A 19518-nucleotide genomic window follows, 5' to 3' on the forward strand; every position below is an offset into this window, starting at 1 on the left:
TAAAATGTAATAACGTGTAATATCGTCTTGCAACAACAAAAAGTATATTTAGGCTACATCAACATATTTGCACAGTTGCCCGAACAGCCATATCCATCTCCAACCCATATCCATATGGCCTAGATAAAAGTATCTATTATCCACACAAGATTTATTACACAATCAAACCTGAAGAAGGGGCTGGCATGCGTGTCCGTCTGTATTTCAGCACTAGACAGCGCTCAATATCGAGTCACTTCATACACTCACACACACACACACACGCACGCACGCGCACACACACAAAACTACATCAGAGAAACCCACAAAACCGTAACTCGGGAGCGCACAGCTCGTCGTGATTTACCTTAACCGGACCATCGTGAGCAGGCGAACGGCGAGGCCATGCTGTCGTGACTTTCTCAGGTTCCAGTTTCTTTCGTGCAATTATGCTAATCCAAATCATTTGACGCGCGAAACCGAGAACTGTGCAGTCACACCGCAGCCCAACATCGACTACTTTGAAATGCTCTTGCATACAAATTTTACACGTGTTTGAGGTCGTGAAAAAAATGCAAAGGACATTTTGAGATGTTTTTTTTTTCCAGGTTGAAGGACACGATGACATCGCATCCTTGCCAATCAATCGAAATAGTTTACCGTCCATCATGGATTATTTCTAGGCATTGAAGACATTCATCCCGAGGTTTTTGACTAAAATCATGTAGTCGATTTATCCAAGTAGCCTACATGTGTTATTACACAAGTGATTCATTTGAGGTAAGTCAATAAATTGGCACTTGGTTTAAAAACTTTACCCTGCCGGATCCTTTCCATCAATTTTTTCGAATTTCAGGCTGTCGGAATGCAGCAGTCTTGACAGATTCCATCAAATCGATGATTTTCAGTCGTGATAGCGGATGTAGCCCACTCTCTGGTGCCCCTCGTCTAAGGAAACCTGTTGGATTTACCAAAATAATTACCTGCACTCAACCTTTATGAAGGACAATGATAAGTTTGGAGATTTAATTTTTTATGGTCACTGTCACTTTTCTGAATAGGCTTTCACCGCGGTGACATGTCAGTAAATCGCTCGTTCTTACAGCATTACTCATCCTTGCTGGGATAGTATTAAGGAATCATGTTTTTATGCAACATCAGTGCAATTAAGGACTGGAGCTATTTTCTCTCTCAAATATTGCCACTTGTGAACAGAACGGTGGGTTTGGTCCACAAGGGAATAGACAAAGCAGAGGCTGTGACCACGACCATGGTGACCGCTTTAGAGCCAGACTTGAGGGGCATGAGCGCAAGTAACCCCCCGATTAATTCAAATCATACTTCCGGCATGGAGCATGTTTTTCAATATTCTTACTCCGAAAGCGACCTTCTGTACACAGACTACAGGACTCCTGCCCGGGACCCTATACCCCTTCCCAAAGCCGTACTGTACTTGGTCATGGCAGCTCTGGTGGTGGTCGCAGTGGCTTACGCTATAGTTGGCCACCTGGTCAAGGATCTGGTTCATGATCTAATTGGTATGTGTCACATTTTGTGCTCAAACCGTGTGTGTGTGTGTGTGTGTGGATGTATGTCAGAGAGAGAGAGAGAGAGAGAGAGAGAGAGACAGAGAGAGAGAGAGAGAGAGAGAGAGAGAGAGACAGAGAGAGAGAGAGACAGAGAGCTTAACAGGGAGAGAAATATGGGGGGGGACAGATACATTGTGTGTGTGTCTGTGTGTCAAGCACATGATGTTAGCATGAGCATCTGTGTCAGGGATTGTTATGGATGCAAAGTTTTGGCTCATTGCCTCACAACGCAGTAAGTTTAGCTGACACATACACAGCCTGTATTCTCATGTTTGTTAATGTGGCCGAATATGTACGTCTCTTAATGTGACCAAATATGTGCATTCTGCATGTAAGCTACAACTATATTTCCTTAACTGTTAAATAATACGCCACATATCGTAATTGTCTTAACATTGAACAGGAGCATGACAGCTCCCACACTAAGGAATTTGACCTTGGTGCAAAACAGAGATGAAGGCAGAGTTATCTGACACTGATGAATTGTTCAGAATAATATTGTACTGTAGACAGATACTGTAATCTTTGTGGATGCAGAAGTGTGTGTTTGCGTGTGTTTTTTATATCTCTGTGATTGTGTTTGTATTTATGGGACTACGTGTGTGTTTCTGTTGATTTATGGATATGGAATTCATTGTCAGCTGCCAGTCGTTAAGGAGTCACAACAAATACAATAGGACAAAACACAACCGGACAAACCATTAAATGAAACCAAATAAGTAGTTAAAACAATAGTAAAACCATAAATGTATAACTGTCAAAACACTGCATGTGAAAAGAACAATGAAAGTCATGAATCAGAGGCTGGAACATTTGTTCTGCATTTTGGCACCAGTTTTTGGGTGTATGTACTGTATGTGTTTGAGTGTTCGGCACTATGACAGGGCCTGATAATCATTTCCCCTCTGAATTCCCCATCTTTACATACAGCAATAAATATGTTATGGTACTAATGTAGACCCATCTGGCCGAGCCAATTCCAATCTACAAGTTTGGTATTGACAGAAGACAAATATTTACTGTAATCATTGAGTACCTACTCAATGATTACAGTAAATATTTGTAATGAGTAATGAGAAAAACAACCCAATTGTGTTTAATTCGGAATGTGCCTGTTCATACAGTCTACCTTTACACCAGGTGGAGGTCAGGTCTAGTGAACCAGCTAGCAGATGCCATGCTGAAACATCCTTCCCCAGCACTCAACCAGCCCCAGAGATTTCCCCTGACCCACTCACCTGCTGGAAGCGGCCCCTGCCTGTGTTTGCTGACCCTCTTCCCCCACACATATCCCTCAACCCTCCCCTGCTCTCTCTGCACTGGATGTTTTGGTCCCAGGCCGTGTTCTTGAGGTGTAAATGTGCAGGCTGTTGTGCCCGCAGAGGGCGTGTCCTTCCTCCCCAGGGTGGCATAGAAGAGAGCGTCTTGGCCCCTGGTTGTAGTGTGACGCTGCCACACCCTTAATAGGATGTGACACGAGAAGGGTCAGACACAAGGAATCACAGGAATTTATCCGTTGGATTTTCATCCCACATTGCAGACAAAGGTGGAATTGAAATTGATTTATACATGAAGGATATGCAATATCTATTTTTGCATGGATAAAATATAGCTTTAAGTCACGACACATAGATCCACGGACGAGCATCGGGTGTGTGTGTCAGAGGGCACAATTTCACCATGGACTCATCCTTTTGCTTTCCCTTCACACTGCCTGTCTGCCTTAATTCCACTTCCCTATCTAACAGTGATTGATGTCTCCCTCTCTAGGTTTGTGGCAGGCATCTATCCAGAAACAACTTGATGGTGTTTTGCCTTACTGGAATTAAGTTCCAGTGGGTTTTTTTTTCTTCTCTGACATGCATTTAAGGTTTTATCCCCCATGTCCACCTTTACTGTCCGGCTCCATCTACATTTACATTTAGTCATTTGGCAGACGCTCTTATTCAGAGCGACTTACAGTAAGTACAGGGACACTCTTCCCGAGGCAAGTAGGGTGAAGTGCCTTGACCAAATGACAAATGACACAACGTCATTTGGCATGGCCGGGAATCGATCCGGCAATCTTCTGATTACTAGCCCGACTCGCTCACCGCTCAGCCATCTGACTACCTGTGTTATCTGTCGCTGTCCACGTGCTAGACATCAGCATTCTGTAGACACACACTCTTTATCCTACCGTTAGGGTCATTGTCTCAGTACAGTGACAACAGACTTTATGAGACATCTCAGTCACAACTATAAAAAAACAACCTGGAATGACACAGGTTGAACTCTATTTGAATTACTCTAACATATTTAAAACCTTTTTTTCCCCTCAGTCAGTATAGTTTGCATCGCACATTGTGAATGCAAAGTTGCATGCATCCATAATGTGCCAAAGTGTCACAATTATTTGTGTTTCTTAATGTATTCATTATAGCTTGAGGACTGGGAATAGTAATATTTGCTTGTATTTATTTAGAGGTGCCACACAAAAGCATTGATAAATGCTTCTCGTGGATGTGCATCCGTGTTGAATGGCTGAATGCAAGTGTCATTAATTTCTGTCTCTTTACAGAGTGGGTGTTTGGATCTCGGCGCACGACCAACAGAAGCAAGAGTGACATCAACTGTATAACGAACAGCACGAACGAGATGAGTGAGATGAGTGAAAGGCCACGAATGGTGGACATGAACTACATTACCCATAACCCCAGTAATGATCTGGACGCATCCAAACCAGAAGATCTGGTCGTCCACATAGATGAGACTTTACAACTGCCGCTGGATACACACAGTGGGACTTAAACCCACGTTTAACTTTTTAATGTTTCCCTGAGAGAATTAAAGGTGACTTTCCATTAACAAGTGGAGCAGTCTTGTCTACTGAAAACCAAACATATTTACACTGTTCATCGCTCAACAGTTTCATGTTTGGCATCATGTTGGCTATTTTTATGGTCACAAATGCTGAGGTGGAGCATTTGCAAGGAGGAGTCGGTTAGCGGTAAAACTGGAATCATCACTGTACGGGGATTTGGAAATCTTCGAAGAGAACAGTTGAAAGACAGATCTTGAATGACTTTTCTTGGGGCTTTTGTTCTCTGTAGCCATCTAATGTGACTGTATACATTGCACTTGTGACCTTGTGTGACCCACTGTAAACCCCTGTAACCTTTCCTGTTCACGTACAGTATGCATTCACTCTTTAATGTACAGTGCTGTTGTTTAAGTACAGTGTCTATCAAATCAGCTTTCTCCTATTTAATCTGTTCAACCCTTATTACGCTGTTTGCCAGGTGAGGGGAAAAAAAAAATATGGGAACAGGTTGGATGTCCATCAATTAATGTTTAGTTTTTTTTCTCCCATACCAGTGTAATACATTGACACCAACTAATTTACTATATCGCCACACGAGTACGACAAGCACCACACACATTTATTGATTAACTGGTATTCTCAATGTATATAGTGATGCTGTAATTACAACAGTGATAACAAAAACCATACATTCAAATGTCATTTCCTTGAAATTTAGTGGTTGTTTCAGAACGACTTGTTTGATTACAGAAATCAGAAGTCTCTTTATTCCATTTTTGTCCAACCAGACACATTCAGCCCTAACTCTGTGGGATCACAAGGTAAATACTGAGTTCTAATTGTGATGGCAATGACTTCAATAATTATCATGGGTTTAAAAGCAAAGTTGTGTGTCACCCCATGTTTTATCTGCAGCATCTCTTGATTTATTTGGATAAGCCTAAAAAAATATAAAAACATTTGGAAAATTGTACCATGTGGCATTCTCTGTGAATGGTTTTAATCTTACCATTTAGTCCTAGTTTTTGATATTAAATGTAATGTAAGTGGAAAATGTTTGTCTATTAATCTTGTTTACCTCTATCAAGGGCTATGTGCAGCTGCTGTTGATTGTGGATTTGTACTGACTGTAGCATCCAAGGTAATAACAAAGGGATTTCTGTAACGTTATATTTATTTTCTACTCACATGTATACATTATCCCACCACGCCATAACTAAGTGCCCCGACCCCAAACCAGAATAACCTCTTTCTCAAGCAAATGTACATTCACATATGCTAGCTTTGGCAGAGTTTGCTCAGAAACTTGTCTGCAATAAATGTCACTGAAGAGAAGTTGCTTGCCTGAAGCTTTTTTTATGTACTTCAAAGTTGTTCCCTGGACTGGGTACAACGCCTGGGGCCAGAGTGCCATCTTAGTGAGACAGGGTGAGGAATCAGGTCACAGTGACCACCTCACCTCAGAAGATTGTGGGTGTCTCTTTGCCTGTTTGTCATCTGCAATCCTATTTCTGTTTGCTTCCTCATTCTAATGATTGTAGCGATATCATGTAATAAGTACAAGTGTAACCTCCACCAGACTGAATCTTGGACAAGAATAATGGTAGCTAGGGCGGTATTCCCCACTATGGGTTTTTCAAATAAATGCATGAGGGAGGAGGCGGCGTACGAAAATAATGCAATTTATTTACAATGTTGCACAATCCCATAAAGTGCTCAGTGCTCACACAAGCCACTAATACAAAGAACTGCACCAAAGCTGCGATTTTGCTGCTATGCCTGCTACAAAATAACCAAGATCAAATGATCATAATTCATCACCCCAAAAGAGGGCACTCTCACGGCAAAGAATTAAAGAACAAGAGACCCCGCCAAACAAAATAGGTGAAAAACAAAACACAACTTGGAGGTGGTTTCAGATCGGTATATCACAGACGTGGTCTTGCATGCGCCGTCAGAGACATGCAGGCCGATGTTCACTCCCACCGGGAATCGGAACTTCCAACTCTTGACTTCGAAGCGCAACTGCTACCAACTATGCCAAAGAAAAGCTAACGAGTAGTTGACGCGGGTGGATTATTAAATACTTGAGGAGCGAGTTTCACCACATCGGCTACACGTACATTAAAAGGCACACATTGTAACAGAGCACAACCGCGCCGCGCCTTGAGTTGCTGGCTTATACTAGTTGCACGGGAATAGCGAATAAGGCCAAATCCCTATACTCCGCTACTTGGTTACTGGTAGCCTATGTCATCGAGCACGTATCGATAGATATCTCCAAAGCAAGTGGTGTTATGCACTGATATCAAACGAAATTCGCTGCTAATTGAGTTTACTTAAAACTGTAGACATGCTAGTCAGAGAAATGGGGGACTGTTGTGCAAATCAGCACTGTAACATTAGCCTACCAAACTAGTGATTTTTAGAAACGTTTAAATTAGGAAAATGGTTGCAATTAAATACGTACAAGACTGTCATAATAATTTAATCAATTAATTAACTTTTAATTTTCAATCAATTAATTATCAATATTACATTTATCGGACTCTCTGGATGATCTGGCCTATTGTTGCCAGTCGCGCAGTATTCGCATAGGTTACAAGGTTACACTAGGTTTCAAGTAAGCTCCCGATCTTACTTGGTTTTAAGGGGTGTAAACCCCTTCGTTAGCCTGGCTGCCAGCCCAACTTCTCTGGCTCACAAAAAAATTTGGTCGGGAAGTTGGGTCTGGAGGGTCTCGTATTGGGAACAACTACATAAAACCAGGATCGGGACGGACCAATGAAATTGCCAGGGCGGGCTTTATACATGATGGACAGATGATCAACAGTAACCTAATCAACAACGTCACGAAAGAGCCCTTGGGTTGAATTCGTTTTCAACAAACAACATATTATGTTGCTCTGATTGGTTGTAGGTCTATCCAATTGAGCGAAGAGGCATTTGTTTTACGAGTTCGGTTGAAACACGCCCCGTAGTCACAGCCCAAAGGAGAGTTTTCAGACTCATATTCTGACTAGAATTATGAGTATGACAACGTCAGGCTACCCCTTCGTCTTAGCCAGGGGCGAATCTAGGTTCCCACTTTTGGGGGACTAAGCACCTGGATAAAACCTATAATTTTTCCTGACCCAGCAAAACTAGAGGGGTCTAGGGCATGTTCCTTCAGAATAATTTTAAAAATATATCCTTTCAAGTAGTGTCCTCTAGTGGGTTTTAGGAAATTAAATTAACAAATTTAGATGTAAAAAAAAATATATATATATATATTTATTTATTTTGGCGGTGGGGGGGCTAATGAAACTTTTGGGGGGGGCTCCAGCCCCCCAAAATAGGGCTGGATACGCCTATGGTCTTAGCCCTACCCCTAGTTTAAAAAGAGTATTGGGACACCACTAGCTCTCACGGGAACGCGCAAAACTAAGGGGAAGGGGGTAGGGGTAAGGGGGAGTATTGGGATTCGGTAAATATCTAATTTCATACTAAATGTAAGGTAGGGAAAAACAGTGGGTACTGACGCTTGTGCTGGGTCATAGACTGTAGACCGGACCGGAACAAAGTAGTTTTCACTCGGTGCACCGCTTTACGCTAATCACCGCTGACCAAATTGACATTTACATTTAGCTGACGCTCTTACCCAGAGCGACTTACACTAAGTACAGGTACAGTTCCCCCGAGGCAAGTAGGGTGAAAAGCCTTGCCCAAGGACACAACGTGCTTTGGCGCTTTGGCGCTACCTGGGGCAGGATCGGCTACCTAAACTCCAATCTCACCATCCAATCAGGATACTAACTGTCCAATGTGGATTGGATTTAGGCCAATCACGTCATTGAGTGAGAATGGATACAGCCAATCACAGCGCTTCTTTCCATTGTGAGTCCGTTAGAAAACTTTCTGTCAGAAGAAAAGTCCGTTGGCTGTCACTACTACACAAACTGTTTACTGTCGGTACAAACCTACAAGAAAGCATCAAAGTAAGTGAACATTAATTTTATTTTCTACTTAAATAGGAATATATTGTATTACATCCGTCAGGCAAAGTCACGTTAACATGTTGTTGTCCAGTGTCATGTTAAACTTTAGTCACCTTAGCTAATATTAGCAATCGCTACTAGTATTACTGTACTGTACAGTAACGCTAATTTCTAATGTAATCGTGAGAGGAAACAGGCAGGATATATTCGCAATAATTCAAGTTAGTGTTAGTATCAGATTCAGATTAGTTAATTAGTTAACGTGCTATAGCTCTACGTCTATTACGTCTGACAAGCGGAGGTACTGTACAGTAGGTACTGTACTAATAGCTAGCTACAGTACAGACAGTGCAGTACAGTAACGTACAGTAACCAACATTCAGTATTATAACTTGTCGACATTGCGGGGTCTGCTTACAGTACCTAGTTTAAACTTCTACGGTTTTAGTGTAAATATTAACTAGTCCTTTACTGTAGGCACTTAGCTACTTACATTCATTTAAAGTGGGTCTACCTCCAATGAATAATGGAATTCATAATGATCCTACAGTACCTGAAGCTTTGGTAAGAATGACAGTTGTCAATCATTGTAGATACAGTAAGCTGTTAAAAACTAAACAAAAACCTTTAGCAGTCTAGTTTGCTTATGTTACTGTACTTATGAGCATGCACAAGTTGGTTCAGCACTTCCATACATAGTTGTAACTACAGTTATTAATATGTCTCTGTTATTGTAGATGAGCACCAAGCCTAAGAGCCACAAATCCATGGGAGTTGGAGAGTGGATGGCGAGGCTGAGGGCATTTGCTGGCTCAGGGGTTTGGCCTGCTGGAGGAGGCAATAGACCTGCCCCAAGGCAGCGGAAATGGCATGACCTCTATCAAAAGGTAAAGTACTGCAAAATATGTGCTTATTACTTCTTACAGACATTAGACTGCAGGTCACTTGATGAAAAATGGTCAATACAATGGTGCAGATAATATCAGACAATGGACTGTACACTGAGTGACTCTGGCTGAATAACTATTCTGATTGTTTCAGATTGAGAAATGCCCCATGCAGGCCCGTGGTCAGACTGCCCTTTTTGGAGGGTCCATGGTCTGTAATTGTGGATTCCATGCTGTTAAGGTGATGTATAAAAAAAAAAACATCGACTATCTTGCATCTCATGTCTCTTACAAGGCTGTTGCTGATACATTACATGACATGCTGTTGTTTTAGCAGACTGCCACTCAGCCACCTCAGGCACCACAGTCTGTGGCTTCAGACTTGCCCACTGGTGCTGCAGTCCAGCCTTCTTTCCTGCGGCCCCCTCTGAGTGTGGCAATGGTAAATCTTTTCTTGATTATTCATGTTTTATATAAATCATTTTGTATGTGCTGAATAACAAAATTAACTCTGTTTCTCCTTGCAGTTCACTAAATCACGCTTTGGTGGGTCACAGTCTGCCTCAGTGAAGCCCAATATTGTGGCGAGGAAGACCCCCAGCCCTGCTCCTCCTCCATCCTCTGTGAGGACCCCCAGCCCCGCTCCGCCTCTATCCTCTGTGAGGACCCCCAGCCCCGCTCCTCCTCTATCCTCTGTGAGGACCCCCAGCCCTGCTCCGCCTCTATCCTCTGTGAGGACCCCCAGCCCTGCTCCGCCTCTATCCTCTGTGAGGACCCCCAGCCCTGCTGTTAGCGCCAGCATGGAAGTAGCCACTGTGAGTACAGCGTCTCCTTTTTGTCTTGTTATGTTTCAAGTCATCTTGAGAGTAGCCTTTTTGAACGCAAAAAAAACATTCTTATTTGCTGTTGTCTCTCAAACAGGACGGGGCAGGAGAAATCCATCCAGCTGCTACTGGGGCGACAGCTTCTGTGTGGTTGCCGGGTGAGCTGAGCAAGTCAATCCCTGTGCAAGATCAGAGGTGGATTTCCAACACCCTCTTTCACTCCGGCAAACTGCGGCCAGATTTGAAGCTGTGGTACGAGCCCCCTGTTCCAGCACTGATTTATCATCAGACGCCAACACCCGACCGCTTCTTCACCCATTGGCTGATGGTGTGGATGCCCTACCGCCTGTGGAGGGTGAGGGTGTTCTGCCCAGCTTGTGGGAAGCAGTTGACGGGTGCTGGCATTCACAGGAGAGCTCGGAAGGTCCTTGACATCGACAGGTACTACCTAATGGTGACAGAGACACTCAGGTGCTCTGTGTGTTTCCTGACCACTCTGTCGACCAGTCAGACTGTCAGGGACCAGCTGGACCTGCCACACCAGAATCTGTTCCGGCTCATCCTGACCTGCAAGTGAGTAATGCATTTTTGAAAAGATGGTGATTGTGAAGCCTATAACAACTGACATTACCCTCCAATAAACATGTAACTAATCACTCCAACAATGGGCCTGTCAGGTATGCTTGTGACATTCGTGTCGTTCGGATGCTTCGGGAAAGGACCCTTGGCAACAGTCCAACACGCCTGGTAAAGCAGCTCAAGGAGAACCATGGGGAGGAATGGCTGACCCGGTTGGCACACTATCTTGGGGAGTGTGCTGACTTTGTGGATCGACCCAGTCTTTTCCCAGTGGTCTGCCAAGAGCCCCCTGAGCCCATCGACATTCCCACCAGTCGTTGGCTGTTGTCTGTGTATGGCAGGGACATCCTCTCCCGCATGGACCACATCAAGGCCAGCATCACATCCACGTTTGGCTCCATTTTAAAAATGGATTCAACCAAAAAGGTAATACATCATTTGACTGTGTAATTGTACATTACTGTGTACATTACCATGGATGTAATATATACTCATATAAACAAACAACTTTTGTCACATTCTAGATCACAAAGAAGCTGTCTGGCCATGGCAAGGGGACAGCTCTCTGGGTGACCTCCCTTGGGAACGAGGTTGGACAGATCCTGACCAGTGTCCTGACGGTGCAGGAGGGGCCGGGATTGGATCGCATGGTGTCTGGTGTGATGGAGCGGTACCGCCAGGCAGCTGTTCCACCCCCAGTGCTGCTGTATGTGGACTGTGGCTGCTGCAAAAGTGAGGGGCCGAGCAAGCTGCAGACCAGGTTTGGAGAGTGGCCAGACCTCCACATACGGCTGGACATCTGGCACTTTATGAGGAGGATGGCTATCGGCTGCACCACCGACGCTCACCCACTCTACCCCACCTTTATGGGATCGCTGTCTGCCTGCATCTTTGAGTGGGATTCAGGGGACCTCACTCTGTTGCGGCAGGCAAAGAGAGCACAGCTCAGGCAGGAGGGTGTGCCATCCATAACTGATCTTGTGGTGGACACCAAGATCTCCAAGATGGAGCTGAGCCTCTACTGCCGCAGGAAGACACGCGGCGAAGAGACCACCATCAGCCTCATCGACCGGCTGCTGCAGGAACTGGGGGGTGCCAGAGGTAGAGACCTCATGGGGGTGCCACTGCTGGACCAGGTGCGCATGGAGCACATCTGGCGTGTGCAGAAACACCACGTCAAGTGTATCCAGGACGTGCCAGGGGTACAGCTGTACACTGAGGTAGGAACCACCACCAAGGGGGGTGTCCTACTGACCAGGTACCGCTGTGCCAGGGGGTCCACATCCCTGGAGTCATTCCATTGCCACCTAAACAGGTTCATTCCAGGTTGGTGTCTCTCTTATGTATAATGTTTTCAATGATTGAATGTCTTTTTATGAAACCATTATTCAGATTCTAAAGCAAGACCTTTTTTTTATTGGCCGACATCATTTATATATTTTCTTCAGGAACCAGTGCAAACGCACTGAATTTCCAGCTGTACCTCCTGGAAGGCCTAAATAGGTGGAACCAGGATCGGGGGACTGCAGCAGTGACCAGCAAGCCATCGTCCCTCCTCACCTACTCCGGGGATGTGGCCCACTGTGTGAACACCAACAGCCTGAAAGTGTTTGGCCGGGCATTTGTGCCAACCTTCAGGCCACCTGCCAAATACACTGGTATGTCAAGCTGATATCTGGATATATAATACTGTTTGTGGGTTTTCTGTGTTCTAACTTAAACTTTATTTTTACTATGCCCATTACCAAAGCAAACCATACACTTACTTGCACATGATACAGATACACTACTCTGATATTAAACAGTATCTTTAAAGAATGCTACAAATACAGCTAATAATGTATGTGACTGTCTGTACTATTTTATAGGAGAGCTGATTGGTGTTGACTACCTGCTGAGTCAGACTGGGCAGTCTCTCAACGTGAACCCCGACTCAGAGGAGACAGAGGGCATGCTGGAGGATGTTCACGAGGGCGAGGAAGAAGAAGATGAGGGCTTCGAGGAAGAACCAAGTCTTGCTGTGTCAAGTCTCCTGGATGACCCAAGCTTCACTACTCCCACCCTGCCTCCTGCCTCCATGGCTGCTCCCACCCTGCCTCCTGCCTCCATGGCTGCTCCCACCCTGCCTCCTGCCTCCATGGCTGCTCCCACCCTGCCTCCTGCCTCCATGGCTGCTCCCACCCTGCCTCCTGCCTCCATGGCTGCTCCCACCCTGCCTCCTGCCTCCATGGCTGCTCCCACCCTGCCTCCTGCCTCCATGGCTACTCCCATCATGCCTTCTGCCTCCCAGGCTACTAACACCCTGCCTGCTGCCTCTCTGACTGCTCCCTCCCTGCCTGCTGCCTCCCTGGCTGCTCCCTCCCTGGTATCTTAAGAAAATCAATGTATCTGCGTTTTGTCCCACTTCACTGACCTTCCACTGTGATGCTCATTTTTGTTTATTTATTTTCAGGCTGTGGATGACTCTGGCATGCCGGGCTTAGACAGAGTTGACAGCTTGGCAGAGTGTTTGGTGGAGCTGAGGAACCAATCCTCTCTGGCCCTCACCAACCAGCAGGTCAATAACATTTATTGTCTTGCTACATTACCTCTGTGCCCTGCCAAAAATGTTCACACTTGCACATCTTTTTGTCTTCTCATGTGTTCTCTGTGTGTAGGTAAGCAACATTGTTGCTCTGTGGCAGAACCTGCTGGACTACGACCAGCAGAGGGTTACCTTTGCTGCCAGACACCAGAGCAGGCTGGACACAGGGAGGTTCAGGTCTCCAAAGAAAAGGCAGGAGTTCACTCCAGGGGTAGAGAGCATGAAGAGGCACGCACTCACCACCACTGCCCCACTTGCCCAATGGCCTGATTGCTGCCGCCTGATTGAACTGATCTTCGTCAGGCTCTGTGCCATCCATCGCTCTCCCAAGAAGAAGGGGACTGGCGCAGTGTCCAGATGGAATTTGATCCTGGATGACTACAGGAAAATCAGGCAGCGCATTTTGGCAAATGGGACAGTCATGCAGCAGACCACACTGCAGCTAGTGGATGTAAGCCACACCACCCTTGTGCAGTGGCACAACAAGAGGGTGAAGAAGCAGGACAACGCTGTGGTTATGCAGGGGCTGAACTTGCCCAGTCGCTTGTCTGCGGCAGCAGACCCACTCCCCCCTGCTAATGTGCGCCTTCCATCTGCGCTTCCCCACCCAGGCCCGGCTCTCCAGTACCAACTGCCCTGCAGCACCGTGGGCCAGGCACGGTTGAAGAGAAAGGTCCCGTCCACAGATGTGACACCGGTGGCTATAAAGATGCATGCTCAGCGTCAGCTCTTCCCTGCTCCACCCTCGGCCCCTCGTCTGTTGGTGCTGGCTCCGGTGACCTCACAGGTGCCTGTCTTCATCGCTGCTCCACAGGCCCTGGGAGGTATCTTCCCTGCACCTCCTGCTCCGGTCCGAAAACTAACCCGCCATGTACCCCACAACACGTGCAAGAAATGCGGGCAGTTCAGGACAGCCCAGACTGGACACAGTCAGTACAAAGGGACCGTGTACTGCCCCTCTGTAGAGGCTGTTCCCAAGGAGCAGTGGTTGGAGGACATGAAAAAAATGTAGATGCCCCTCTACCCCCCTCCCAGAGGCATGGACACTGGGCTAGTGCCCCTCTACCCCCCTCCCAGAGGCATGGACACTGGGCTAGTGCCCCTCTACCCCCTCCCAGAGGCATGGACACTGGGCTAGTGCCCCTCTACCCCCCTCCCAGAGGCATGGACACTGGGCTAGTGCCCCTCTACCCCCTCCCAGAGGCATGGACACTGGGCTAGTGCCCCTCTACCCCCCTCCCAGAGGCATGGACACTGGGCTAGTGCCCCTCTACCCCCCTCCCAGAGGCATGGACACTGGGCTAGTGCCCCTCTACCCCCCTCCCAGAGGCATGGACACTGGGCTAGTGCCCCTCTACCCCCCTCCCAGAGGCATGGACACTGAACACTTTAATTTTGTCAATAGTTCTGTTAATGTTTTCTGTTATTGTCTGTAGTTACTGTTGAATAAGTGAATGGAGGGATTCACTACTGTTCTGTATATATTTAAGTTAATGTCTGTAGTTACTGTTGAATAAGTGAATGGAGGGATTCACTACTGTTCTGTATATATTTAAGTTAATGTCTGTAGTTACTGTTGAATAAGTGAACGGAGGGATTCACTACTGTTCTGTATATATTTAACTTATTGTCTGTAGTTACTGTTGAATAAGTGAACGGAGGGATTCACTACTGTTCTGTATATATTTAAGTTATTGTCTATAGTTACTGTTGAATAAGTGAACGGAGGGATTCACTACTGTTCTGTATATATTTAAGTTATTGTCCATAGTTACTGTTGAATAAGTGAATGGAGGGATTCACTTACTGCTGTATAATGGCTTTGTGATGACTGAAAATAAAAGTTTTATCACAACAGAAATGTATTTTCCTGTGCTTCGTTTGTTTGTTTTGTGGATAAAGGTTTCTGCTAAATACATCAACTTAATTGTAAATATTATCTTAACAGTTATTAGTATCATCATTGTTTTGTTATTAACCAAACAGTGATTATGTGATTTCCAAGAATACAAAATAACCACTTGAATTTCTAGCAACAATTTAGCCAAACCAGAACCTTGGGATTAACTTTTATCCCATATATATGTCTATAGAAATAGAAATATAAGGTTTTAATTGTGATTCCTGATATACCTCAACATTTTAAAAACATTGGTGATGTAGGTATGGGCCATAAAAATCCCTTCCTTCCCTTTTTCTCTCCTTTTTTCTTTCTTTTTTCCTTTTTCCCCTCTTTTTTCCTCCTTTTTCTTCTTCCCCCTTTCTCCCCCCTCCTTTCCTTTCTTCCCCCCTCAGGTAGACGAATGTTCGCCAGCTTTGGCGCAGCCGGGAAGCGAACTGGCAACCTTCTGATTGCTAGCCCGATTCCCTAACCGCTCAGCCACCTGACACACTTCTCTTATTGGCTGTCATCTATGGTATTTCATTTGAAAACAGGCACTTGGTAACAGCCGTCTCTTGACAGCAAGTGATAGGTTAATCAATATGGTGACCTTTACATCTTATAAGAACAACAATATTGTAGTTTTTGTCAACTTTATTTAACATGTTGCAGTTAAAACTTGTAAAACCCCATATTGACTGGGCTCACGAAACGTAGTGTTTCATAGTTTATTTCTACCCTACAACAAGATGATGATGACGACAGACCATTCATATCAGTCTGTGTGATCTAGTCATTATGTTTGAGCCTTGCGCTTCCTGTTCCACAGCAATACAAATAGCAACACATTCACCTCATCATCTGACAACAACAATACCCTTCCGAATGCTAAGTGCACAAAGCTGCCATTTTTAATCTTCCTGTTAGACCTGCCAGGGGACTGTCGTTTTTAAGGTGTGACTTAGTTGCAGCGTGAGGCAGCGCACAGCTGGTAGGGCATGGGCCCATGTGTGGCACCTATCTGATATTCCAAGCTTGGAGTGGTGCCGGGAGGAGCGGAGAAGGTGAACTCCTGGAGGAGGGAGGTGAAGAAGAGGAACAGCTCCATCCTGGCCAGCTGTTCCCCCGGACACACTCTCTTACCTGGGATGGAGGTACCAAAGACAGAGCAAGAATTCACAAACCAGCACTCCAAGAAGGCCAAATCATGTCTGAGATGTTCATGAAAGACATACATGCACTGTGATGTCAAGGATGCTGAATAGAGAAGTGTGTGATATCTGGCATAGGTATTCTCTGGGCATTAAGTGCAAGCTGTGGGCAAACTTTATCGAGGAAATACTGTTGATTTACCTGCAGAAAATGGGAGGAAGGCATCTCTTCGTCTGAATTTGCCGTCCGCGTCCAGGAAGTGTCCCGGGTTGAACGTATTGGGGGTCTCCCACTCGCTTTCATCAAACAGGACAGATGTGAGGGTGCCAGCCACCAAGGTGCCCTTAGGACAACATCACAAAATGCTGTGTCACTGAATATTTCAGTCATGGTCAAAAATGTCCTGTCACAGGACCATCCCAAATGTCTGACCTTTGGGATGGTGTATCCACCCAGCTGAGTGTCCTTGGTGGCCATGCGAAATAAATTGAGGGGTAGGATATTTCCTATTCTCTGGATCTCGTGGATGACTGCATCCGTGTAGGGCATGTTGTCCCTGTCTGCTACGGAGACTGGGCGCGACGAGCCAACCACATCGGCGATCTCTCTCTGGACCTTTTCTACGGAGGGATCCGGAATGACAGGATGTGATGTCAACACAAGCAATACAGAAACGGGGGCCATAATGTGATGCGTGCATGCCTTTCAAGCACCCGCACACACACACACACACATATATCATCCTTAAATACAGACACACGCACACACAAGAACATACACACACAGATTTAATAAATAACAGTATCGTACGAGGTGATTGGTGGGGTGGGGTGGGGTCGTCACTTGAACACATACCTTGAATTTCTGGGTATTTGATCATATAGAGTAGTCCCCAGTACAAAGTAGTGGAGGTGGTCTCTGTCCCAGCCACAAACAGATCCAGAGTGCAATACAACAAATTGTCTAAGTCAAACCCAGACTCTGAGTCATCCTTGAACTTTGAAAAAAAACAAGACATTTTGATATATTATGAAACATATCAAGCTGAACAATTAGAAACGTGTGCATTTGGATCAATTTTAAAGAGAATTAATCAAGGCATTAACTCTCTGAATTGCTCTCTGAATTGCTCTTCCCAAGGTTTCTTTCTGCGAGTTTTTCCTCATCTTCCTTGAGGGTTTAGGTTGGTCGAGGGGCAGTTCCGTGAGCGTACGTGAAGCCCTCTGTGACATGCTTGCGTGTAAAAAGGGCTATACAAATACATTTGATTTGATTAAAACAAACTCAATAAAACACCTTCTCAATCTCCTTCACAAAACAGTCGATGAAGTCCCTGGAACAGGACGGGTCGTAGCCCTCACTGTGCTCCTCAATCTTAATCTTTATGAAGGCGATGACCTTCTTCCAGTGGGCAAGGATCTTCTGGTGTGGTCCAGGGACTCGTTTCATGATGGCAGGAGACAGGTTGTACAACTGCAGACATTCAACCTTGTGTGAGTTCTTTAATACGAGATGTTCACTGCGCTTTGTAGCTGAGATCAATTTGGTTACTTTGCAATGTGGCTAGGAAATACAAACTTCTCCTTGACTCTGACCACCGACATAATATGACTTGGCACTTCTGATCCTTAACTTGCTGTACGTTCTATTATCACCCATTGTATATTTCTTTGGATGAAAGCATCTGCTAAATGAATGAAACGGAAACAATACATTTGATAAACACAAGTTTTAAAGCAAGTACATCTAAAAGTTTGAGAGATTAAATGGTTCTACCAGAGGCCATATGGATCCTTCCAACTGAATTGCCTTATTTATGATCTTCAGGAGGGTTTGGAACTCCCCGTCACTGTACTCAAACCGGTCCCCAAACACCAGGCAGCAAATCACGTTTGAGACAGCGTTGTTCATCAGGAACTGGGGGTTAAATGGTTTACCTTAAGGAAACAAACAAACAAAACTGGAATTCATAATACAGAAAGTGTATCGTTGAAGACTTTAAAAATCCACCCATCTATATGATGTATGTATTACTACTATAACTATCCACAAAACATTAATATCATTTTCAAGGTCATATTCAAAGTTGATAAGTGATGAAGTTTCAAGGCAGCAGAGTAAACACATATTGCACCCATTATTCCAAATACCTTTTTCACCCATTATTGCCTCATTCAAACATTGGCATTCGGTTTGAATGGAAGGCTCCAAGGTCTTTTTGCCCGCTCCAAAGTTCCTCAGAGTGGAGAGGGCAAATCTCCTCTGTTGTTTCCACTTATTTCCATTAGACATGACAATACCTGACGATGATATCACAGAGTCATCTCTACGTAACAAAGCAAATGTCAAATTGTATTATTCCATTCACAAGATGTTGACCTGACCACAGCTGTGTAATTACACTTACCTCGGTTTCCAAAAGCATCATCAAATAAGGGTATTGACGGCCGGTCTGCAAAGTTTTCACCATTTTGAACCAAGGCCTCTTTCACAAGCTTATGTCCGTTCACAATGACCCATGGTTGTCCTACACGGAGGCTGAAAATCTTTCCATATTTCTTAGAGAACTGACAAGAAAATGAATACATTTAGAGTCAGTCATTTAGCAGACGCTCTTATCCAGAGCGACATACAGTACAGGGACATTCCCCCCGAGGCAAGTAAGGTGAAGTGCCTTGCCCAAGGATACAACGTAATTTGACACGGCAGGGAATCGATTTAGCAACCTTCTGATTACTAGCCCGACTCCCTCACCGCTCAGCCATCTGACTCTCAATATCTTTCAAAATAAATATCACAACATGACTGCTATACTGGAAGAATTTTTTAGTAAAGGTTATATATTTGAGGATAAACAGGATTGACCATAAGGCATACCTCATCAAATTGAAGATGAAGTCTTGAAGAATCAAGTCGATGTAAGTCTCCAATGAAAGGCAGATAAAAAGGTCCAGGGGGAAAATTCTTCGGAGCTTTGTTTTTTATTACGTTTGTAAGCAAAAGGAAAATGCACATAAAAACTAAAATAGTTGGAATGTCCAGCCATCCTGTTACTGTTGAGCTCAGAGACATCTTCATTCAGCTCTAAGAATAGACTTTGGTTGAAAAGGATTCTATTGGGTTATTTCATTAGGTTTCTGAACGAGCTTGCTAACCAATAAACTTGCAAACAGTCTTTCTCTTCGGCACCTTTTAGTGATTTTGATTGCTCACTAATATGGAACTCTCCCCTTTAAGGTAAATGTAAAAAGGCATACCGTAC

The 19518-nt window shown here is 44.8% G+C and overlaps 3 protein-coding genes across 4 annotated transcripts; 2 read left to right on the forward strand and 1 right to left on the reverse strand.

Moving 5' to 3' along the window:
• The first annotated feature begins 1120 nt into the window (after positions 1-1120).
• Positions 1121-4538, forward strand: LOC146221048 (uncharacterized). The gene is made up of 2 exons (XM_084692283.1): positions 1121-1517; positions 4129-4538. Exons 1-2 carry the CDS (start codon positions 1121-1123, stop codon positions 4356-4358), a joined length of 627 nt encoding a protein of 208 aa, XP_084548409.1. The 3' UTR covers positions 4359-4538.
• Positions 4539-8164: 3626 nt separating this feature from the next.
• Positions 8165-15083, forward strand: LOC146221049 (uncharacterized). 2 transcript variants are annotated; one of them, XM_084693089.1, is made up of 13 exons: positions 8165-8348; positions 9086-9235; positions 9390-9476; positions 9573-9677; positions 9763-10050; positions 10157-10632; positions 10737-11064; positions 11163-11964; positions 12087-12296; positions 12507-13003; positions 13091-13195; positions 13296-13673; positions 13834-14026. In XM_084693089.1, exons 1-13 carry the CDS (start codon positions 8214-8216, stop codon positions 13885-13887), a joined length of 3615 nt encoding a protein of 1204 aa, XP_084549215.1. In that variant the 5' UTR covers positions 8165-8213; the 3' UTR covers positions 13888-14026. The 2 variants fall into 2 exon arrangements, with proteins under 2 accessions (XP_084549215.1, XP_084549214.1); XM_084693088.1 differs by having other exon boundaries at positions 8167-8348; positions 13296-15083.
• Positions 15084-15740: 657 nt separating this feature from the next.
• LOC146221050 (cytochrome P450 2J2-like) lies at positions 15741-19499 on the reverse strand. The gene is made up of 9 exons (XM_084692918.1): positions 19134-19499; positions 18664-18823; positions 18407-18556; positions 18033-18193; positions 17553-17729; positions 17112-17253; positions 16689-16876; positions 16458-16599; positions 15741-16247 (listed from the first exon to the last, which is right to left on the reverse strand). The coding sequence occupies exons 1-9, from the start codon at positions 19332-19334 to the stop codon at positions 16066-16068; spliced, it is 1503 nt and encodes a 500-aa protein (XP_084549044.1). The 5' UTR covers positions 19335-19499; the 3' UTR covers positions 15741-16065.
• Between the last annotated feature and the right edge of the window lie 19 nt (positions 19500-19518).

This window comes from Hypomesus nipponensis, chromosome 26, assembly GCF_054491055.1.
Source record: "Hypomesus nipponensis isolate SF chromosome 26, ASM5449105v1, whole genome shotgun sequence".
Taxonomy (NCBI): Eukaryota; Metazoa; Chordata; class Actinopteri; order Osmeriformes; family Osmeridae; genus Hypomesus; species Hypomesus nipponensis.